This window comes from Mesocricetus auratus, unplaced genomic scaffold (assembly GCF_017639785.1).
Source record: "Mesocricetus auratus isolate SY011 unplaced genomic scaffold, BCM_Maur_2.0 Super-Scaffold_100676, whole genome shotgun sequence".
In the NCBI taxonomy this organism is placed as follows: Eukaryota; Metazoa; Chordata; class Mammalia; order Rodentia; family Cricetidae; genus Mesocricetus; species Mesocricetus auratus.
This window is the reverse complement of record NW_024429266.1, coordinates 147,343,558-147,367,711: the sequence shown is the minus strand read 5'-3', so window position 1 is coordinate 147,367,711 and position 24,154 is coordinate 147,343,558. Positions and strand designations below refer to the sequence as shown.

Sequence of the window (24,154 nt, the reverse complement as noted above, 5' to 3'; positions counted from 1 at the left end):
GTTCCCTTTAGCCCTGCGAACACGATTATAAGTACTACTTAGAACTTTTGTTAAGTCTGGCATCTGGGCCCCTTCCCAACAGTTTGTGTGTTGCCCAATTTTATTTTTATTTCTGCTTTTGGGTTATGGTTTTCCATTTCTTTGTCCATCTCACACTTTTTCTTCTGAGAACTGCTATTTCCAGTAATGTATATTAGCAACTCTGATCTGCCCATCCCTCTCTCTGGGACTGGTTGCTCGTGTGTTGGTGTCCAGGATGGATGATTTTAGTGATGTCTTTCCCCTCTCTTGAAACCTTGGATGTAACTACTTCTGGAAACAACCCTGTATACACAGCCACTCCGGGGGTGTGATGGTCTAAGTAGGATATCCTTGTTGACTGATCTCTGTTTAACTTTCTGCCTCTGCTGATCTAACACCCAGCTTTTAGCCCTCACTAATTTCCAGCCTCTTGTTCTATTTCCCATGATGCCTCTGAGGATTAAACTGTGGAGATCATTTTTATCAAAGACCTGATTGGCATGTGTTCTGACCTAGAAGGCCTCCTCTAAGCTGTCTCTCCTGAGTGTGCTCTGGTAAACCAATTGACCTATTAGCTTTTTTATTGCTTGCCATCCAAATCTCCAGGATTTGAGCTTCTCCACATTTAGAAAACAACAACTTTCCTTTGCTAGGAATTTTTAGAACTTTCAATACCCACAGATTGACTGGGTATAAACTCAAGTCCCTCTGTGGGTGAATGAACCACTTTTCTCAGTAATGTCCTGGTTTTTATTTATTTTTTTAAGACTTTGAGCAGTCAGAACTCAAGAGTCCCACCTGCCCTTTGGAAAGAATAGCTGCCCTGCTCCTGAGCACTTGATGGAGGAATCCTTAGTCTTTCCACATAGCTCCCCGGGCTGTGGCTTGGAGCTAGTGACAGAAGGAGAGGCAAAATGGCATCTTGTTCTTCCCAGTGAAATGTCATATATCTCCAGAGCTGGAGAGAGGAAGCCCCATTCTCTCAGCCACACACACACACTTTGGAGCTTCTGCAATTGCTCTGAAGTAGGGGTGGAGGCCAGGAATGGGCCACAGCTCAAACACCACGAACCCTCCTGTTACTAAGATTTCAACTTCTGTAACTACTTCCTCATTTCTTTTTTGCCTTAGGGCTAGGATCTTCTTTGTTTTCGTTTAATTTTTAGCTTTGAGAGAGTTTCACTATGTAGCCCTGGCTAGCTGGGAACTCACTGTATAGACCTGGCTGGCCTGGAATTTGTAACCTTCCTGCCTCTGCCTCTGGAATGCTGGGGCTGCAGGTGTGCATGGCCACGCCTGACTCACCCATTATTTCTTAACATAATTTCCATCTCTCCTGGTTGTTTCTGAGGATTGTATCTGCAGAGTGCCTGTGCTTCCTTCAGAAATGGAGGCCAAGTACAGAGATTTGGAACATGCTTATCCCACATATCAGTTAAATGCTTAGCCCACATATCAGACACCTAGAATATGTCAGAATCAGTCTCTCCCTCTCTCTCTCTCTCCCTCCCTTTCTCTCTCTCTCTCTCTCTCTCTCTCTCTCTCTCTCTCCCCCTTTCCCCCCCTCTGTGTGTGTGTGAACACACACACACACACAACCCAGGAATCTTCCTGTCTCCACCTTCTCAGTGCTGGGGTTGCAAGCATGTTATTTGACCACATGGATTCTGGGACTCTGAAATCAGGTCCTCACACTTGTGTGGCAAGCACTTTACCAATTAATCCATCTCCCCTAACCCCACATTCTGGATGTCTCTTGGGCTCGTTTTAGACCATCCTGGTACTTACAGGGTAGATGATGAAGTAAACTCCTGGGGTCTACAAGGAAACTGCCCATCTGAAAACACCACTGTAAGGGATTAGCTATCTGCCCACTGGCCTCTTTGATGGCTCATGAGAAGGATCTGCTCAGAATGGGTGTGGCAATGGAGTGCTAAGGAAAACAGATGGGGAGAGGCCACAGAGCTTTCTGGAATATATCCTCTCTCTAGTGTTCAGCCCTGACTAGACCTCTCCTCAGTGCTGCCAACATCCCAGACACAGCCTTTCTCCAATCTGATCCTACAGGCAAACATTCCCTGCTCTACCTGCTAGGACTTGTCATTCAAATTCCATTTCTCTCCCAAGTACAGATGCCCACCCCACAAAGACAACATTAGCTCTCCTGGCACCCAGGATGCTGACCTGGAAGCCCTATTTCCTGTCCATTACTAGCACAGTCAGGCCCTAGACCCCAAGAGAGCACAATGACTGCTGGGATCCAACTGGGTCCCTGCCTCTGCTCTGATAGCAGCAGCAGAAGTGAAAGTGAGATTGAACGCCCAGCCCTCGCCCCATGCAAGCGTGCCCCTATGCAGACAAGCCAGGCCTGGCAGCCCAAGCACAATTCCTCACTCTCATTTATTTGCTGTTGTCCAACAATGCAGAGATGACTCTCAGTGTCCCTTGGGTGTCATAGTGCCCTAGCCCACACAGCTCATTCCAGGGGCCATCATACCAGTCCTAACCATTGGACCCCATGGAGGATTTAACCAAAGACCTTCTTGCTATTTAGGCTTTCTTTTTTTTTTTTTTTTTTTTTTTTTTTTTTTTTTGGTTTTTACGAGACAGGGTTTCTCTGTATTATTTTGGAGGCTATCGGTCCAGCCTGGCCTGGAACTCACAGAGATCCGCCTGCCTCTGCCTCCCGAGTGCTGGGATTAAAGGTGTGTGCCACCACCGCCCGGCTACTATTTAGGCTTTCTGAACGTGACAGAATCCCAATCCAGAAGGACGATGAAGAGATTTTGGGATGGTGTGGGACAGCAAGCCTTGCACGCTAGGGACAGTACCCTTCTGTGTCCTGTGCCCTCTCTGATCACTGCCCCCTCACCCAGTCATCCATCTCCCTTGCCAATTAATCACTCTGGAGCCATGCCAGTACCCCTACTCGCCAAGGGGAATTCTGACATTTCTCTTGGTGGATTGTCTGCTGTTTTACCAGGCCCTCTGCCCAGCTGCATGGATCTGGCTAAAGGGTCCTCAATAAGAGCATCCTTCCTTTCTGAGGCTCTGCCAAACTTCCCCATCTTCTTGACCCTTTCTGGTGACTCTCCTGCCTCAGGAGTCCTCTTTCCTCCTCAGAAAGAACATAAAGGCAGGACTACCTTAAAGTAGTTCCTAACCGTGGCTGCATGGGGAAACCACTAAGAGATTTTGTCAAATATCCACACCTGGGCCCCACACCACACCAATTAATCCAAGCCTATTGGTATACGTGATCTGTGTTGGTCTCCTCACTCCTGGGTGATTATGATATGGCATGAAGACTATAAAATATGAGGTAGAAGCAGGTGGTTTAGGAGTTTAAAACCAGCTGATTACAGCAAGTTCAAGACCAGCATGGGCTATACATTAAAAAAAAAGCCTAAATAAATGAAACAAATTTTAAAAAACAAAGTTAAGACTGCAAAGTACTCCAGATGCAGATAACATCTGCAAGCCCCCACGGTCATCACACATCCAAACACCCTCAGGAGCAGCAGTTGCCCCCACACCCATTCCAGGGACCAGATAACCCTCAGTATTTGATCTTACTTTATCCTAAAGTCAGTTGGTAAACTCCACTTGCAACAGGAAAAGCTGTGATTTGCTAGTTTTGAAGGTGCCTGGCGGGAGTGCCAATTCCTGATCCCTAGGGTTCTCAAGAAAATGAGGTTCACTAGCCATGCCTTCATTTCCAATGTGAGTTTGTTTGGTATACAACAGCAAACAAGCAGGTAGCCAATAGCAGCAGACAGAGGGCATCCATCCAGTCAGGCACTCAAAACATCTGTCCAGGACAACTGGGCTAGCACGACTGAGAGCAAACAAGGACAACACACCAAGCTGGAGCTTTCAAATCCAGCAGGAACTCCTCTCCATGGGTGAGCGTCCCCACGACTCAACTTCTGGCTTCCCTTCCCATTGCTGGCGTTTTTATACCATGGAATAAATAATTGTAACATCTGTTGAAAACAGTTCACCTTCTACCTAAGACAACACAACATTTTACTCCTGGGCCACTTTGCTGCCTTCCCTAGCCCCAACTCAGAGTTAAGGTCTCACAGTATTCTGGAAAAAGCTGTTTTAGAGAACATTTAATAATAATAGTAATAATAATATAAGTATTATTCAGGTTATTTTTAATTTTTATATGGATGGATGTTTTGCCTGCATGTGTGTCTGTGCCCATGTGTGCCTGGTATTTGGGGAGGCCAGAAGTGAGCATCAGATCTTCTGGAACTGGAGTTATAGACAGTTGTGAGCTGCCATGTGGGTGCTGGGAGCCAAAAACCTAGGTCCTCTAGAAAGTCAGCAACTGCTCTCAACTGCTGAGACATCTCTCCAGTCCCAAACACTCAAAATAAGCATACCAGTGTCTGGGACAAGAGGACTCTTCTCCCTCCCAGAGTCCACTTTCAACAAGTTTAAGCATCACATGGCTTAGCACTATAATGAACATTGCAGGAGGTTAAGAGAAAATTGCTTCCGAGTGGAGAATCTGTATTTTTTAAAATTTAATACCCTATGTATATGTGCTTTGCCTGCATGTATATATGTGCACCATTTACATACCTGGTGCCCTTAGAGATCAGAAGAGATCAGGAAATCCTGGCATTGGAGTTCCAGGTGGTTGTGAGTCACCCTGGTAAGTACTGACAACTGAACCCAGGCCCTCTGAAAGATCAGCAAGTGCTCTTAACTCCTGAGTCGTATTCTAACCCCGAGAATCTCTGCTTTATACCACTGCACACCTTAGGGTACCCTTCCTCCTTCAGTTTTCCTGGGGTGCACATATACTCCAAAGGCACACCACAGGGATCCACTTCCCCCAGCTGGACCTTGCCTCCTAGTATCTACTTACTGTGTTTTGATAACGCTAACTCTGGAGTGCAGAGCTGCAGGCTTATACCACCATACCCGACACTTTCGAGATAAGATCTGACTGTGAAGCCCGTGCTACCCTGGAACTATCCTCCTGTTTCTCAAGAAAAGAACCAGAGCGGAGGGGTTCTGCCTTGGACAGTTCGTGTGACGTAGCGGTCTTCCATTGTGCTGCTGCTGTGAGGACGTAATAATTTAGTATATGGAATGGCAAGGGCAGCTAGTTCATAATGCAACTTCAAATACAAACGCACTGTGTGCGCGCGCGCGTGTGGAACCGGGCCCTGCTCGCTATGGGCAGAGATGGCCACAATCCATTTCCCAACCTCACTTTCCGTTTCATCCCTATGTGATTCCAATATAGGCTAAGCGTGTAGTGAGCCCGGGGTGCAGAGTTTCCAGGGTTGCGGGCTCCCCGTTCCATCCCTCTCGCAAGTCCCTCCCTCAAGTCCTGGCTGGGTCCAAAGGCGATGGAGGTGCGGCCAGGGGCACCGGGGCGGGTCGTGTGCACCGCCCTTTGCAGCCTTGTGCGCAACGGCTCCGTAGTTCCAATGCCCGCGCAACCTCTGTGAGTGCACGCACTCGGCGGCGCAGGACAAGGGCCTTGGGTTCTAGAGAAGAGCAGCCCTGCCCGACGGCACCGGGCAGCACGCAGCAGGTAGAACACGCCTTGCCGAAGACTGCGAGCAGCGATCCCGAGTACTCACGGTTCAGGTGGGCAGGTGTGAGGGCAAGTGGGCGGCGAGGAAGCCCAGGGAGGTTCCCAGACCTCCCTCTCACCCCTGCACGGCCGATTCTAGCCTTTCAGAGTCGTCGGACCACAAAGTGATTCCCAGCTACTCCGAGTTGTTCGCAGCCTCTGTGGGAAATATAGACTGGCTTCGGTTCTGTCTAAATCGGGAGCACAGGGAGATCATAGTTGATGACAAGGTAAAGCTTACAGCATGGGGTGGGGGGCTGAAATTCCTCAACACCCGAGAGGCCACCAGATGAACTGCCGCTGGGGAGCTCCGAGGTCACGTTTTCTATGCCTAGGTCCTAATTACCCATTCGTAGAAGGCCCAATTGGAAGCAGAGAGGTAGGGGATGAAGGATTGTGAGCACCCCCCAGGGACACAGGGAACAAAGTGGGCAACCACGAGACAGAGGCAGGGTTGTGGGCCCCGCCCCAATCCTGCTGAGCCTTCTCCTGTGCTCACCACTCCTCAGGGCTTCACAGCTATCCACTTCGCAGCCCAACAAAGAAAGCTTTCCTGTCTTCGGGTCCTGGTAGAGGAGTACAAGTTTCCTGTGGATCTCCCTACCAACAAAGGCCAGACGCCCCTGCACCTCGCCATCCATAAGAACAACACGTCCGACATCCTCCCCTGCGTTGACTACCTGCTTAAGAAAGGGGCAGCCATCAACTCGTAAGTCCAGTCTGCTATAGGAGGTATAGTCTTGCAGGACCAGATGACAGGTTCTGGGATTCCTGCCTGGAGAAAGCAGACAGGGAACCCACTTAGTGTCCAGGGCATACAGAGAGGACAGATCCACTTCCCAGAATTGGCTTAGGCAAACTGTGGGTCTGCAGGCAAGTCACTCAGCCTCTGAGCCTTAGTGTCCTAGTCCCCACACTCAGGTGTACATAGTAGGACCTCACAGATACCACTGTGAGCTTTGGAAGCCTTGATGATCCCCAGGTATTTCTGGTTTGTAACTTAGTTTGGGAACTGGCTGTCTTTGGATGAGACTGGGAGAATGAATATGCCTGTGCCATAAAGCTTTTGTGATAAAGGAGTTGGAATTCTAGGTGCTTCTGTCCTGGGAACCAGAATCAGGGCCTCTGCAAGATCAGTGTATCCTCTTAACACTGAAACATCTCTCCAGCCCCACTTTTGTGACAAGGAAAAGGCATGACATACCAGAGACTGCCTTGTTCACCTAGAATCCTAACCAAGCATTCCTGGTGTGTTAACAAGTACCACACCCAAGCTTGGAACATAGTAACAAACAGGGAACCCATTCTTGCCCTCACAGAGCTGACTTTCCAGTGGCTGGACAGTTTGCTAATCGCAAAGGAATTAGTGGCCAGAATTCCAAGAACTTGGTTATGAGGAGAACAGTGGGGTGATGGGGCGGAGGCACTGGGGAAGGCTCTATCTAAGGAAGCGATAACCTCTAAGAAGGGGGTGATTCCTTTCTTCATTATTTTTTAGTGTCACATGTAGTCCAGGCTACCCTCAAACTGGTTATGATAGCCAAGGAGGATCTTGATCTTCTGAATCTCATGCCTCCACTTCCCAAGTGCTAGGATCACAGGTATGCATCACCACACCTGGTTTGATACAATGCTGGAATTGAACCCCGGGTTTTATGTATGCTAGGCCACCATTCTATCAAAGGAAGTGCATCCCCAGCCCCAGGAGGTAGCATTTAATTGCAACCTATAGAGACGCGGTGAGATAGCTCAATGGGTAAAACACTCATCGTACAAGCGTGAGGACCTTAGTTCAAATCCTCAGCACCCTTGTAAATGCCAGTTGAACATGGTGAATTATAGGAGTGATTCCAGCCCCTGGGAGACAGAGACAGAAAATCTCAAGCAAGATGGCTAGCTAGACTAGCTGATTCAGTGTGCTCTGAGTTTAAGTGAGAGAGACGTTGCATCTACATATAAAGGGGTGGATGGTAGAGGAAAAGGAAGACACCCAGTGTCAACCTCTGACCCCCCCACACACAGAGAGATAGATACAGTTATAGACATAGATAGATATGCACTGACACACACGTGAGCATGCATATACACATATGCATACCATACACATTAAATTTAACTTCAGTCTGAGGACCAACCTGGCCAAAAGCCAGGGAGGAGCCAGACTTAGTACACGTCTATATGTACACTCAGCACTCAGGGGATTGAGACAGGAGGGTGAGAAGTTCAAGATCATCTTTGGCTACATAACAATGTACTACAAGAGACCTTGTCTCAAAATTCAGATAAAAGTGGATGAGATTGGTGGCCCTGGAGCAACCCAGGGAGCCTCCAGGCAGTTCCTAGCTGTCATATTCAAACACATCCTATACTTAGATTCACACGGCTCATATTAGCCCATCCCTCCTCCTAGAGAAGTTTGAGGCCTGCAAAGGAGCCAGGTTATGGGCAGGATCCCTGGTGGTGGTGGCAGAGATAGGCTGACTTACCTGCTTGTCTTTCTCCCCAACCTTTCCCTTCGCCCCTTACCCGATGGCATACCTTACAGTCAGACATGCCATGGCTTCACGCCCCTGCACCTGGCTGCCTGCGATGGCCTGCTGGGATGTATGAAGATCCTGGTGCAGAGTGGAGCCAATGTGCACGCCCAAGATGCCATGGGCTACAAACCCATCGACTACTGCAAACTATGGAACCACCGCACCTGTGCCCGGTGAGCTTTGACAACCATACTGGCTGCTGCTGCTTCTGGCAAGGTCCACCCCCAGGGAGGCTGAGTCTCTAGGGGGAAGGGCAAGGAGGACAGGTGGGTTGGATACGTCTGGAAAGGAGGCCCCACACAGGACATTGTCCACACGAGTTTGGCCTGACCTCACCCCTTTAGACTGAACAAGGCTTTCCTTCCTTCCCTCTCCCGCAAGTCTCCAAGCCCATCAGTCACTTTCCTCTCCTCTCTCAAAGAGCCCCTGGGCCTGGGACTGGGGTGTCTTGCCAGTCTCCACTCTGGCAATTCCTCCCATCCCACCTGGCCCTCAGTGCCCCTCCCCCTGAGGGAAGCCCAGTTACTGTAATAAGCCCCGCCCTCACCTTGGTGCCAGGTTCTTGAAAGATGCCATGTGGAAACGGGACAAGAAGGACTTTGCCCGAGAGATGGGAAAACTGAAGACCCTGAAGGGGAAGCTGACCATTTTGGAGTACCGATACCTGATTGAATTTCAAGTAAGGGAGAGCACCATCCCCCCACTCCCCATCCCCCGCCAGGACTGGGCCCTGCTACCAGGTGAGAGTAGCTAGAATACTCCCTCGAAGAAGGAGGCCCTACTCCCCACCCCAACCCTCCCTTATGAACCACTCCTTTAGGCCAAAGGTCGTGTCCTGTGCCAGAAACAAAGGCAACCTGAATTATGGGGCATTCAGATACCCTTAACCTCACTGTGCATTAGGCTCCTGCTAGGCCCTGCAAGTCCAGCAAGGTGTGGTCCCTATGCTAGAGGCTTAGGTACTAGGGAGAGGTAGGTTATGCTCCTGGGGGAGGGTTGAGGAGAGTGCCTGAGGGATTGCCAAGGAGGTATCTTTGAAGATGGACCAGCATCCATATGGAGTAGGGAAGGGCTGCTCCACACAAGGAATCACTGTGCAGAATGCATGGGGCACATGGGAACACCATGGAGGTAGAAACCAGCAAACTTGGGGATCAGGTACGAGTTGGTGAAGACTGACAGACTAGAGGTTTGCAAAGGGTCCAGACCAGTGAAGTACTTTGGCTAGTTAAAGTGGCAGGTGGAGGGTTCAACCATATAATGATAAAGCATAAAACACTCTAACAGGAAACTTAGAAGGAGCTTGGGTTCCTCCCTCCCTCCCTCCCTCCCTCCCTCCCTCCCTCCCTCCCTTTTTTTCTTCTCTTGCTCCTAGAGCAGGCCTTGAACTCAAGAGCATGGATGCTTAAGTGAATGCTACAATGCCTGCAGGGCCTGCCACTGTGTACTCTTCCAGTTGTGCCAGCTGGGCTCTCTTCATGATGTCCCCTTGTCTGTGTCACCTTAGCTCTCAGGGTTCTGTTGACCCTACCCCTACTCAGCAGCTCCCTGCAGACTTCCGATCAGGATCCTCTTAGTGGCCTCAATGGATCACATGACCACTATTCTTTCAATGAGAACAAAAAGCAAGCCAGACACTGCCTGATTTAGGACTGGGCCATGACGGAATTAGGACTCCTGACTTAGACCAATCAGAGCTGGCCTCTGGAGCTGGGTCAATCCCCAAATCACCTGATTACTTTGAGTGGGAGTGAAACACTGACATAACAGGGTGGGGACATTTCCACACGTGAAAATTTCAGTGCCAGGAGTAGTAAAGACAGAATTCTGGCTGAGTCCCCACCACCCAGTAGCCACTCTGTCCTCCTCGATGTCACTCCCCAGAAGCCTGTCCAACTTCATTGATTCCATCCAATGCCAGCCCTTCCAGCCCTTCCCTCTTCTGGGGTCAAACCAAAGCCATCTAAGGCTGGCGCTACCTCTGGGGGAAAGTGAGACCTGCAAACTTGAGGTTGTCCCCAGGGAAGGACTATGTTTTTGTCCTCAAGCTGGAGGTCTCCTATGAAAGTCTTTGTCTCCTCCACAGCCTGGGAATCAGAACAAGGGATGCCTCCTCCATCAGAACAAGGCTCACATAAAGCAGCAACTTGCCCACTAGGCCTGAAGTTTCCCAGAGCACTAGCTACACGACAGGGTTGCCGGTCCATAAGTGCCACAGTCCTGTGTCCTTCGTTGTTGCAGAAAGAACAACGAATTCTGAGAGAGGCTCATTTCAGAAAATGGCTCCAAGGGAAGCTGCTGGGCCGGCCCCAGAGCTCTGCTGACCCCAAGCAACAGGCTAGTGTCCAACCTTGGTCACTGGCTCTCTCCAAGACTCTCAGACCCCAGATTGCCAGAGGCTTCTCATCTTATCCTTCCGTGGAGGCTCAACTACAAAGCTTGCCCTCACCCGTGGTACCACCCAAGCCCGTCTACAAGCCGTCCACCATCAGTCGGCCCAAGCTGTGGAATCTTAGCAATAACCCTGACAGCTCCCCGACCACAAAGATTGGCTTCCCTCAGGGCATACGCCTGGGTGTGCATCCAGACCCCTATAAGGAGCATGACTTCTGTAGATTCCTGCAAGTGATGCGGAATTCCCTCGGAGGTGCATGGCTGCGCACAGCAGACAATCACTCAGTGACACCTGTGCCCCAGCTGCCTTTTGAGGTGATGGTCCGGGTGCTGTACCCAGGGTCTCAACCCTACAGGATGAAAGTGCCCCAGGGCTTGTATCCACTTGACATCCTCAAAGTGTCCCAGAAACGGCATCTGGGAGATACCTCTACCAACACACTGGCTATGAACCTACGTGAGACATTTGATGAACCCTTCCTGGCTACCCTGGAAGTTTGCCAGACTCAAATGGCCCAACCCTCCAGGGGAGTTCTCACATAAAGTTGTTTTGGAAACCTCCTGGTGAAGGCAAAATGTTAAGATTCATAGTGTGACCGGGCGGTGGTGGCACACAACTTTGATCCCAGAACTCAGGAGGCAGAAACAGGTGGATACGTGTGAGTTCAAGGCCAGCGTGGTCTACAAAAGCTAGTTCCAGGACAGCTAGGTGTACACAAATGAAAAACAAAGCAAAAAGTAAAAGATTCAAATTGTGGCAGGAAGGACTACCTACGGAGTTTTCATTTCTAAGCTCAAGGGTAGGAGCCATCCCTACCTCCCTCCTCCCAGAAGCACATCCTAGGCTTCCCTTTTCTCTACAGATAAATTGCCCGGATCCCTGAGACATGGACATCTGACAGAGCAATAAGGTCCAGAGTAGTGTTGGTAATGTCCTGTGACACAGCAATGTAAAAGCAACCCTCTTGGTCCTCATTGCTCTACCATAACCTACCCCTAGCACATGAAGGACAAGGCTTCCAGGACAGGGCGCCCCTAGGAATTCTGCCACCTTTCCTTCCTGTCTGCTGCAGATACTGACTGGGGATGGGGAATGGCTAATGTGATACTCAGTACAGGCTTCTCTGCCCATGGGGCAGTGGCTCCTTGCTCCTGGCCCCACTAAGATATGTGAAGCAGCAGTTCCAGGAGGCTGGGCAGCACTTCTGCCAAGAGAGGAAGACCTGTGGCTCTGATGTGAGACCTGTCCAGGATGCCACCCTGGACACCAATGTTTCCTTGTCACACACTACAACTCACTCTTTAAACAAAACATTTATTGAGTGCTTTCCATGGGCCAGGCGCCAAAATCAGGTAGTTGATAATACAAAAATCCAAGGACTTTCCCTGCCCTCAAGGGACTTCCAGTCTAGTAGGGAGACAGACCATACATACCACAGGCCAGTGAGCCTAGAAGGGTCTGTGTGGCAGCTGGGGCTAGGGGAGGAGAGGGGATATTGAAGGCGCCTTGGAAGAAATAAAATCTCAGTGGAAAAGTAGCAAACGACCAAAGTGAGTAGAGGGAAGGGTATCAAAGCTGCAAGAGAGCCATGGTCTCTGCATACAGGAGGCAAATGATGAGGCCAGTAGGGACCAGGACACCAGGAGCCTCACACACCATGCTAAGGAGTCTGGACTTTATCCTAAGGGCAGTGGAGAGCTGGGGAAGCTTGAGGCCGAGAAAGACTTGGCCAACTCTAGCTGGCCATAGGATAAACACAGGAGACTGCTTAAAAACTAGGTGAAAGATGGCAGGAGCGGCTCAAATAAAGAGATACTAAGAATAGACTGGATGTAGGGCAGAGAGAGAAAGCAAGATTCTGCCTGGCTCCTGAGCCATCAAGGGACCAGGGCAGGTATAGAAAAAGCAGGAGAACACAGCAGATTTTGAGGTCAAATTGTTCCTGTGCCCAGAAAGCAGCAGAACTGTGGCTAAGAAGTTACAGAGGAATTGGGGCTGAAAGTTGGTCCTGGCTTCCTCCTGTGTCCCTAAAGCCACGAGCATGGCTGGACTTCCTCAGGCAATTCATATCACAGCCAAAGAGCAACTGTGTGCACAGGGCAAGAGAGAAGCCTATACAGAGACGGAAAGGACAGAGAGGTAAAGGGACATCAGCTATAGCAGTGCCAGGGGAGTGTGAGTCAAGAAGCAGACCATCAGCTGTGTCAGCTACCCAACATCCAGTAAGTTCCATGTGATGGCTCCACCAGGGTTAGCCTGGGAAAGGTAGGATGAGCAAGATAAAGAAGTGGACAGCAAGGCCAAGCGGGCCAGTCTCAGGCTGCAGGCGAGCAGCAGCCTCACGTCCTCCACCTTCCCCACCCGAGCGGCAGAAATAGGTCTGGCAATCTTACCGGCAGCTGCAAAACAAAATTCAGGGAACGGCAGGCTGAGACTCAACAGAAACACAAGAGCAGAGGAGATGAAGGATGCATGAAACAAGATGTTCACGAGCAGGGGTCTTCCCCATGCCTGTTCATCTGGGCACCTGCCAGACTCACTGTGAGGTACGGGATTCGGCCAGTGGCAGCTCTCGCGGGGCCTTCATTCCACGTACTGCTGAGCCCTTGCAAGGCACTGTAGTTGGAGTGCAAGGTCAGCAGATGCTGGTCTGTGCCCAGGACGGGGCCCACCTTCTTAGAAGGCAGAGCTCACATCCTTCCAGGAGTCAGAAGCACACGAGTGTGAGGCCTGTGTGCTCTGAACGGTAGCCTCTCCCAGTCCCATTTCTCAAGAAACAGGCCACAGCCTAGGCTGCCTAGAAGCCAATTTATTATTATTTTCATTGAGCCTGAGATAGAATTCACCAAGAGCCCTCTCCTTTTCCTCAAAGGAAGACATAAACAGGATATCGTAGATGGTCTTCTGCATCCCTAACCCAGTCACACACTGTTTCTGCTCCCTCCCATCTAGACTATCACAGTCTGGGGAAGGAAGACATGGAAAAAGAGGGAGGAGCCTCAGAAAAACTGTCTTTATCCACTCACCCTCATCTCTGTTCCCTTCCCACTTAGGGCCACAAGAATTTCTTCAGAAGGGCAAGAGTCAGAAGAGGAGTCCCTGGAAGAGTAGGCTAGCCCAGTCTAGGCAGAAGGTTAGCAGGTAGAGAGAAAGATGGACTCCTGGGGTGTTAAGGCAAACAGTGCCACCTAGAATCTTTATTCAAAGGGACCAGCATTGGACAAGACCCATAGTTCAACATCAAAATGCACTTTTCCGGAAGTGCCAACCCTCAGCTCCTCCCTATGGTCACCTGCCTGAGAACCTGCTGTCTGTTCCCTAGCTTCACAGACCCTTCCCTGCCTGCCCCATCTGAGCCAGACCCGACTCTGGGAAGGGGAAGGCTGGGGACATAGCCTCCGGGTGAAGCAGGCTCTGCTACCCTCTCTGGTACCCCTGGCAGCATTCAAGCCCCCTGAGGAGGGTGGGGATGGGGCTTCACAACAGAGGGGGCTGGCAGAAGACACCCTCCAGGCTCCCAGGCACTTAGCCCAGAAGCCCAGGGGCCTGGCTCTGTTGGTCTTGCCCCTCACATCCCCCCCAAGGCTCAGTATATCTTCTGCCGACTGGGCAGGATGGCTTCTTTGATGAAGGAGAAGACCACCAGGATGCCTAAGCGCTTGCCTCGCTTGCCTTTGGTGAAGTAATTGGAGACCACGTCATCTGTGGAAACACAGGCAGTGAGATGAGTGTGTACTTGCATGCATGAGAACATGAATGCCGTTCTCATCACCCAAAGCCCAATGCTCTCTTGCAGGGCTGGTGTGGGTCCCCCCACCTGCCCTACAAGCCCTTCCTCACCTCCTGGCTGCATGGTGGAGGGGAGAACATTCTCCCCAGCCGAAAGTGACACGAAGAACGCAAACGGGATTATCCACAGGCAGAATGTGAAGTAGGCCAGGACCTGGTGACAGGAGAGACTGAGAAGGGAGAGCCCTAGGGGTTCCCCGAAGGCCCACCCCATCCTTGCAGGGGCTAGCACTCAGGGAGCAGGGCTCTCTGACACTGAGACTGTTGGGACAGGGGAAGTACAGCGTGACAGAGTACAGATCCTCCCAAAAGTGACACTGCTCTTTCTGGGGTTTCAAGTAGGAGGAACCCTGGGCAGGCTGATGGAGCTGGGACTAGGGGATGGGGCCGCCATCCAGTCCTGCCTTGTGAGGTCTGGGTCACACAGGCTGGACTGGTGCCCCTCCTGGACTTGAGGATAACCTTACTGGGGCACCCAAAGGACTCATGGGGGAGGGGGAGCAATGTCATTCCACCTCCACCAAAGGGATCCCTTCTGTTCCTCGGACATCCTGCCTTCCAAAATCATGTCTTTTGTTTTTAAGGAGCATGGTTCCTGAACGGAGCCAGCTGTGGACCACAGTTAACAATCACAAAGCAGACCGTGAGTCCTCCACTCTCCCATCCCTGCCACTATGCATACCATGTCAGACACTGGGTACCTCTTACCTCAGAGAAAGGATAATATTCTTCCGCAAAAAACTGAAATGCCAGGTAATGGTTCACCACCACTAGCCCTGTGGGGATGAAGAGTTTGGTCACTGTGTGTTCACCAAATCCAGGAGACCCCCAACCGGAGCCCTGGGTCTCAGCCTCAAGTCTGTGCCACCTTACAGCATGGCTGTTTGGAACTCGGTCCCCAGCTTTCTCACTGTGGAGGGCAGCAGGAATAGAATCGGGAGACAAACTGGAACATCCTGGCATGTTATAAAAGTTTTTTTTTTGTGTTACATAATCCATGATCGTACCATTGCTTGCCCAAGAACAGTAGGTGAAGGGAGGACATGGGTAGGCAGAGCCTACACCACGGCAGACTCCACACTGTACAGCAGGGAGGAGGCCTCCCCAGAGACACAGTACAGTCAGGGCTCCTTTGGAAGCTAGCATGGGACGAGGCACACCCGTCTACAATGGTGTGCTCTGGTCCCGTACGCTCTTCTCTAGTGTGCACAACTTCATGAGAAAGAGCAAGGAAGGAGACAGCTGCTCGAGGCACAAAGCCCCACCTGTTCCCATGGCAGGGCGAAGGGCAGGCACCAGAAAGACCACGTCACCCCCCACCTCACAGCTTCTGTATCAATTTTCCCCTTTGTCATGAAGATAGTGCTATGCCATGCACAAGGCTGAATGGACTAGATGGCACCTGGTGCCCACAAAGTCCCTCAGAAAATCTCAGGAGAGACATAAGGAGCCTTCTGGTGACCAGAGCTCCTCTCTGGGAGACACACAAGGGACCTTGTGCTGAACAAATCCTGAGATAAAACCACACTGAGAGATGCCCAATTCTAACAACTCGTCCTTCTGTGGATAACATTCAGAATTTCCCCTAGACACACGCCACCTGCCATCTTGACCTGGGTTAGAGCAAGGAGAACGGCAGTGCCTGTGACCACTTCTCATGAACATTTGTGTACATCTGTGACCACCGCATGAACATTTGTGTACATCTGTGACCACCGCATGAACAAACTGGGTCTAACAAAAGAGCTAAGGCTCAGGGATGGGACGTGACTTTCCAGGGACAGGAAGTAGTGATGGGGCCAAGTCAGGACCCAAGCCTGAGACACCGGAAACTTCTGACAATGTGTGAGGAAAGGCAGCTAGCTCCAAGATGTCGTTTCTGTGACTTCGGGAGCTATCTACCTGCAAAGCCAGCTCCATGCTTTTCAAAGGGACCAAGTGGTTTCTTAAAGGTGAGACTCCACCTGGAATGTGCCTTCTCTACTTTCCCAAACCCTCCTTCTAATTTGCCTTTTTGACAAGGTCCTCCTGGCTGGAGCCCCTCCCCTGATAAGGACTAGGCCCTGAGCAGACAGGCTTTAGGGTGCTCGGGAATAAGAAGCCATTTTCCCCAAGCAGCCTTGCCTCCTGGGGGACCTCAGCGGCTGCTTAGCTGCTCCCCTCAGCATCCCCTTTAGTGTCTGGGATGGAGTGCCCACATCCAATCACATCAAGCCTTCCCTGCTTGTCCCCTCTCACCGCATGACAGGATGAAGTTAGGTGATGTCAGCATGATGAAGGGGAAGGTCTGGAGAAGGCCAAAGTAGACGAGGTTGGTGAAAAGGCCCACGCCAATCATGCTGGTGGGGAAGTGTTCAAAGACATAGAGGCCAATCAGGACTGCTGTGGAGAACTGAAACAGACAGAGGACTTGCTGCAGGGGGCCTGCAGGCCACATGTATTCCCAGCCCCAGCCTGCCCTGCGCAGCACTACAAAAGACTTTGGTTTTCTTGGTTCATAGTTACCTCCACAGCCACACTCCAAGGTAGCCTCTTTAAGGTCACTTCTAAAAGACTTTTGACATGATCCAAAGTAAGACAAAACATTTTACACAGCACTCCACTACACATCCATATGTGTGACAAAGTTCAAACTCAGTTTGTCATCCTAGCCTTTACAGTTAAAGGCTCACGTAAAGACAGAGCCTCTTTGGAGCTGGGGATTTAACCAAAGGTTGCATGCATGCCCATCACCCTCCACCCCATTCAGATTTTCTTGAATGCTGAGCATGAGCTACTGAATCAACTACATTAACTCAGTAATGAACCCAGCTAGCAGTCTCAGTGATGAAAGGTCTAATTGCTGTACCAACCACACCCACAGACTGAGCCAATGAGCTGGCTGTGGCCCTGTCTTTACACAAACTACAGCCCCAGGCTATGTGCAGAGTGAAAGTAGTTGCAGAAGAACTTTGCTGTCCACACACATTCCCACAGCAACCTCAGCCTTCCTCACAGCTGCTGGAGAAAAGCCTTCCTAACAGCTGGAAAGCAGTGGCAGGGACCAAGTCCTTAGGAAAAGAAGCCTTCCATGAGGCAAAAGAAAGGCCAGGCATGCTCCCTTAGGACAAATCACTCTGACTAGAAAGAAGGCAATAAATAAGCATTAAAAACTGTCCTGAATGTCCCTGTAAGTTCTCAGTGTGAACTGGGTTGGGGATCTGGGGCTGGAGACGGTGGACACAGTGGGAGATAGCCACATGAAGGAAAATCACAAAATTGCAATGGCTCCACTGTCACCTTAAAGAGTGGCAGTAGGCTGTGAAACAATGCCACATGAGGATGGAGAGCCAGGGGTGATCTGGACCCAGGAGTGCAGACCCAAAAGGCAGAGTGCAGAGCAGGGAGGTGAGGGGACACCCTCAGAACCCGGGTTCTCAGCACCACAGCAGTTCCAAACCAAACACACGCGCACACACACACACACACACACACACACCACACACACACACTTCCTGCTTCCGAGCCGGGGCAAGCAAGCCCTGGGTGACTCCAGGGAAAAGTTGCCACTTACCCAGATCATGTATTTGATGATTCTGCTGGTGGCCACTGTATACTCCTCTATCAGCTCTGCCAGGTAGTACAGTCCAGCCGCTGGGTTGGAGGGGGTGGGGTGGCCACAGGACAGGACAAACAGGAAGAGTTCAGCCAGGGCCATTCCCACCAGCCTGCTCTATCCCGTAGTCCCCACCAACCCTCCCCAGACTTAAGGAAGTCAGGAAGAAGTCAAAGCACCCCTGTGAAGCCCTTCTCATCGGCACAAGTAGAACTTTGCCAGGACAACTGCAGAAAGACTGGATTTGACGGCACAACATAAGGTTAACCTCTGTCCCAGGAACCTGAAACTTCACTCACTCAATCAATACCTGCAGAACACTTAGCTTACAGGCCGGGCGCTGAACGTTAGCACTCAACCGGGTGAGACAGGGCCCTTTCCCTGCCCCGGCTGAAGGGGACAGGTAAAGGGGGCAGCCCATGGCCCCGAGAGCAAGGATGCGTCCCGAAGACCATGCATCCCCTCCGGAAGGTTCGGCCGAGGTCCAGCAGGACCAGCTCGGGGTCGCCCGCACCCAGCTGCAAAGCACAGCAGCGGTTGGCGGCTAGGGGCACCAGCGCGCGCGCGGCCCGGGTCAGCGCTCTCACCGACGGCCAGAGTGATGAATGCCACCTGGATGAACAGCGACAGCCAACTCAGCACGTACATGAACCACATGGCGCCCCCCGGGCGCCGGGACGGGCCTGCGCCGTCCGGCTCCCGCGACACTGAGCGGCCGCCGCCGTGCTGTCCCCGCCCCACGGACGCCGAGAGGAGCGGGACCGAGCACCGCCGCCCGTGCGCCCCCGCCGAGTCCGCGAGCGCCGCCAACCGGCGCGGAGGATCGAGCTCGCGCTGCACCCTGCACCACTGGAATCAAACCTGGCCCAATTCTGCTCCGCACAGCCATGGATCCGACTTTTCTGGAAGAGGGAAGTTACCGTGTCTCAGGCCACACACTAGGAAGCTGCATAGTCCGGAATCCCGGGTACATTTAAATGGTCACCTTCAATCCTAACTCTCCCTCTAGGCTTAGTTCTTTCGCACGCAGTGCAGGTCTGCTCCTTTGCATCTGGTCTAAGCAAGGCTACCGCTAAGCACTGACGGCACTTGCGACACCTCAAACAGTTGTCGGAGAGAACACCACCTAGTGGCTGACACAGGCCAGCTCCGAGTGCCGGTATGCGGCTTAACTCTGACTTCATTATTTTCAGGCAAGGTCTCATCACCCAGACTGGCCTTGAACTGTCAATCCTCCCATTTCCGCCTCGTAGTTGGTAGGATTTCAGATGTGTGCCACCATGATAGGGCAAAATACAGCTTTTGTTTTGTTTTGTTTTGTTTTTAAGACAAGGTCTCTATGTAGTCCTGGAATCTGTAAATCGGGTTAACCTCCAACTCACAGAGATCCTCCTGCCTCTGCCTCCCAAATTCTGGGATTAGAGGCGTAGACCACCACACTCAGTTCTTTTCTTTTTTGAAACAGTCTTATGTGCCTAGGCTGGCCTTGAACACACTACGTAGCCTAAGATGACTTTGTGCTCCTGATTCTGTTGCTTCCACCTACTGAGTGCTGGAATTGTCGGTGTGTGCCACCAGATCACACACAGAATCATATTTCTTGATTCATAAAATAAGGACACATTCCTAAACAAAACAAAGAAGGAATTTGGCTGGAGAGATGGTTCAGTGGTTAAGAGCCCATGTTGTTCTTGCAGAACACCCAAGTTCAAAGTTCACAACCACCTGTAAATCCAGGACCAGGTGGACCTGGTACTTCTGGCTTCATTGGGCACTGGTATCCAAGTGCACATACTCCTACACAGACAGACACACAAATACATAATTCAAAATAAGTAGGCCACACATGGTCATGTATGCTGTTAGTGCCAGCACTTGGAAGAAAGAAGCCGGTGGATCTCTGTGAGTTTGAGGCCAGTCTGGTTTACATAGAAAGTTCCAGGCTAGCCAGGGCTACATAGTTAGACCCTGTCTAAAAACAAACAATAAATATAAAATAAAATTTTAAATGAACAAAAATACTTCATGGAGATGAAATGTAAATTCGTTCCCTGATCTCTCTCCAGAATTAGAGATAAAGGAACTAGAGTCCCCTGAAAACTGAGAGCACCCAGGCTTCACTGTGCCAGCTAGAACTGGCATACCAGCTGACTTCCCCCATCTTACATCCGACTGGCCTGGGCATCCAGGACTGGAGATCTAAATTTCCTTTGTCAGCAAGAAAGGAGGAAAAAAACACTGTTTCCTGGGAGCTGAGAGGCAAGCAGAAAGAAACGAAAAGCAGTTTCTTCTTTCTGCCCATCCAGTCCAACTCCACCCCACAGGATTCTAGAACTCTGGGAAGCAAGCAGAGCAGGGGTCAGGGTGAGGGCGACCAAACCCAACTCTCAATCTGAGGGGTAAGGAAGGGGCCATTAAATTCCAAGGACTCACTTCAAAAGTAAAGACTAAGATATTCAAGGCATGAGCAGATGGCTGACTCAATCATGAGCAGAACCTACTTGACACATGTTCTCATTTGGAGTTTACACAGCCTTTTCACGTTCACACATGTGTGTCTGGATGCCTGGAGACAGGAAAGGAGCTAGCTCAACCCCATATAGATCTCTTCTTTGGAAATCAATGACAGAATCATTTCTTGGCCCTTTTGTTAAGATCAAGGTCAGAAGATGCTAAGTGTGCCAAACATGGTCCTAAGTGATCCAGATAAACTGACCCGGTTAGCATCACATTGAAGGCAGGAGATGCTACCGTTACTGTCTCTGTTTCACAGACAAGGAACTCAGACACAGAGAGAGTCAATTCCCATCCAAATCTACAGAGTACCAGGAGAAGCCAGGGTTTGAGTCTGGGCAGGCTGGCTCCAGAAACCAGGTGGCTTTCTCTGGTCATCTGGTTCTGCCTGTCCATTTATAACCTTCCTTTCAGTCCAGGAGCTGGGTCCTGCCTTGGCTCCAGGCTTCCTCTTTCCTCTTTAGCGTTCTGCTTGCAAAGACGTGTGAACACATCTCACATTTCTTTCTTTCTTTCTTTCTTTCTTTTTTTTTTTGTTTTTTGTTTTTGGCCACCTCTGTCCCCCTACAGTGCGCTTTTACTAACTCGCCTTGTAACATTCTCACAGACTCACACATCCACTCAGTCTAAGACGATGGACACTGACAGTGAGCTGCGACCCCTACTTGGAACCAGGTTCACTCTTGTTAAGAAAGCTAGGGTTGTGTGACTCTTTGTGACTGCAAAATCCCTTAGTTGGAGTTGTTAACGTCTGCCCTCTAGTAGCGATCCGAGGAGTAGCAGAGACCCACAGCCAGGAGTGATTTTATGGTCTCTTGAAAGGAGTTTTGAGATTTTCCTGCCAGGCTGCAGGGAGGGCCAGTCAGGGAAGCCTGATAGCACCCTCCACACTCACAGTGCATGTACCTGTGGACAGGGTCCGCTTCAGCAGTGATTCTCTGCGGCTCTGTCTTCCCAGGCTGCAGGAGTGGTATCGGGAGGGAGACACTTAGAGGTCAGCAGACCTGGAGTACCAGGCTCTTCTTCCCTCACAGGCCTGGTCTCCTTTCCCTGTCAGCTCTCAGGGCCTCCCAGAAACAGCAGAGCGTGGTGGGAGCCACAGCAGATGTGTCTCCATCCACTCTACTCCATGACAAACACACAGCATTCTGCTAATAGCCATCTTCTTGTGTAGTGCACACCTCCTAGGGGGCCAGTTTCCCGTGATAGTCCATGGAGTGCACAAGCTTATTGTTCGGTATCCTGCGTCAAGTGAACCAGAGAACAATCCCGGAAGGGGTGAAGTGCAAACTATGGAAGCTCTGTCCGCTACATGGTGCACACAAATGATCTTCGATCCATTCGTCCAAGTTACCTGGCGTATCAGTCCCCATCCTCATCCTCGTCACATGCTGGGGCTGTGAACTGAAGGGCTTTCTAGTGCAATGACCTCAAAGGTTCTGCTAATGGTTCAAGCACTGTCTTCTAACCACATGCAAGGGTGCTGTGATGGTTTGGAAAAGAATGGTCCCACAGGCTTATATGGTTGAATGTGTGGTCTCCAGCTGGTGGAATTCATCGGAAAGGGTTAGGAGGTGTGGCCTTGTTGGAGGAAGTGTGTTACTGGGAGTGGGCTCTGAGTTTTCAAAAGCCCATGCCATTCCCACTTAGCTTTCTCTCTCCGCCTCACGATGTAAGCTGTCAGCTACTGCTCCAGAGCCGTGCTGTGATTGCCTGTTGCCGTTCTCCCTGCTATGATGGTCATGGACTCACCCTCTGAAACTGTCGGCCCCTAATAGACTCTTCCTTCTTTCAGTTGCCTAGTGGTGTCTTATTAGAGCAGAAGAAAAGTGACTAAGACAGGTGCACAGGGTTTGGGGGGGCGTGGCAAGAAGTTAGTGGGAGAGGATCAGACCTTAGTACACTGTTAGAGCAAAGGTCTAAAGACTGAGATATCTCTCAAGTGAAAGGGTTTATGAGGGGGGCTGGAGAGATGGCTCAGAGGTTAAGAGTACTGACTGCTCTTCCAGAGGTCATGAGTTCAATTCCCAGCAACCACATGGTGGCTCACAACCATCTGTAATGAGATCTGGTGCCCTCTGCTGGTGTGTAGACGTACATGGGGGCAGGGTGTTGTGTTCGTAATAAATAAATAAATCTTAAAAAAAAAAAAAGAAAGGGTTTATGAGACCATTACAGCCACACGCCAGAAACGGTCTTGAAGCATGTTCCCTCAGCCACCAGCTGTAGAACTAGGTGACAGCTGGAAACATGTCTGTCTTCTCAGTGTGGTTAGAGTCACAGCCTGGCCTCTGGCTTCCCTAACAAGTCAGAATTGGCTACTGTCCTCAAGATACCAACTCCAGAGACAAGTGGGAGTGAAAAGCAGAGAAAGGAGACTTATTCACTGTGGAAGAGGAACAAGCAATGAGGTCCAACAACCCCCAAGTCTGTCTTTCAGGGAACAGCCATGGTTTATGTTTCAGGAGAGGGCAATAGTTAAGCAGTCCTGGTGAAGGTGTGGTTCGCCCAGCATTGACTCTCGATGTCTCAGCTCCAGTCCTCCTGACAGGCTGTCAGAACTGTGTGAAATCCCTTTCTGGGTGACAAGCTCCTGCTCTGGCTGGCATTGGTTTCAGCCCTTGTCTTTCTCCCAGTTCTGAGATTCCTGTGGGAAATCCAATTTCTTGGAGTCTGTTGTCTCAGTATTCTGATGGCCAAAGGGAGGGGCAGAAGTATGTCTTTCTAGGTTCTGTCTTGCTAGGATGACTACCCCAGATATTTGATCATGAAAGTCTGGAGGCTGGTTGCATGATTCTGTGAGTAAAGGCACTTGTCTGAGACTCACATAGTGGAAAGGGCAAATTTACACAAGTTGTTCTTTAGCTTCTATAAGTGCACTTTGGCATGTGCACACATGTATACACACACACACACACACATAATAAAATATGTTTAAGGGAAAGAAAATTTGGGCAAAGAAAGGGTAAATTACTTACCATGGATTTGTAGATAAGACGAGAAGGACAAGCAGAAATTGAGCAAATTTAGGGACTGGAGGATAGGATAGGACAGGGGATAGGAAAAGGTGGCACATGAGAAAATGATGTCCTAGTGCCATCCTCTTGGGAGTTTTGCCTGTTGCGCTTGTTTCACACCCTGGCCTGTAGCTAACTTTAGGACACTGCACACTTTTCTATTAGCAAAATAAACTCTCTCTCTCTCTCTCTCTCTCTCTCTCTCTCTCACACACACACACACACACACACACACACACACACACACACACACACACACACACGCCGGGAGGGAGAGAGAGCTCCCAAACCAGGCTATTCTGATCTGAGGCATGGCACAATTGATGGGAGCAGCTACCAGTGGAGGCCCAGCTGGTGCAGGCTTGGTGCTCCTCTCAAGGAAGCCTCACCAGTCAAGCATCCCCAGGAATATCCTCTGACAGAAAGAACTCAGGATGGGAAGAAAAGGGTTGAGTCTTCCTCATGAAGAAAAAGAAGGGGAAACTGTTGACCAGAATGGAAGAGTGGGACCCTGCTAGTCTGCCTTCTGCCTTTCAAGTGATGCCTGGTGTCAGTCTACACAGGATACACTGCAGATGACCATGAGGTCTGTGAGGAAATCCTTTCCTGACCTAAGTAAAGGGACCCAGTTTGGACCCATTGGAACTGTACAGAAAGTCCCATGCTGTTTATCCAGCGTGT

At 50.5% G+C, this 24,154-nt stretch overlaps 2 protein-coding genes across 2 annotated transcripts; one reads left to right on the top strand and one right to left on the bottom strand.

The window, feature by feature from the left end:
* The first annotated feature begins 3,711 nt into the window (after window positions 1-3,711).
* On the top strand, window positions 3,712-11,118 carry Ankrd53 (ankyrin repeat domain 53). Its single transcript, XM_040737091.1, has 7 exons — window positions 3,712-3,744; window positions 5,291-5,640; window positions 5,727-5,856; window positions 6,136-6,335; window positions 8,172-8,336; window positions 8,722-8,842; window positions 10,405-11,118. The coding sequence occupies exons 1-7, from the start codon at window positions 3,712-3,714 to the stop codon at window positions 11,098-11,100; spliced, it is 1,695 nt and encodes a 564-aa protein (XP_040593025.1). The 3' UTR covers window positions 11,101-11,118.
* A 740-nt stretch (window positions 11,119-11,858) lies between these two features.
* Tex261 (testis expressed 261) lies at window positions 11,859-18,701 on the bottom strand. Its single transcript, XM_005071095.4, has 6 exons — window positions 18,530-18,701; window positions 17,901-17,980; window positions 16,586-16,739; window positions 15,056-15,123; window positions 14,399-14,501; window positions 11,859-14,260 (listed from the first exon to the last, which is right to left on the bottom strand). Exons 1-6 carry the CDS (start codon window positions 18,597-18,599, stop codon window positions 14,145-14,147), a joined length of 591 nt encoding a protein of 196 aa, XP_005071152.1. The 5' UTR covers window positions 18,600-18,701; the 3' UTR covers window positions 11,859-14,144.
* Between the last annotated feature and the right edge of the window lie 5,453 nt (window positions 18,702-24,154).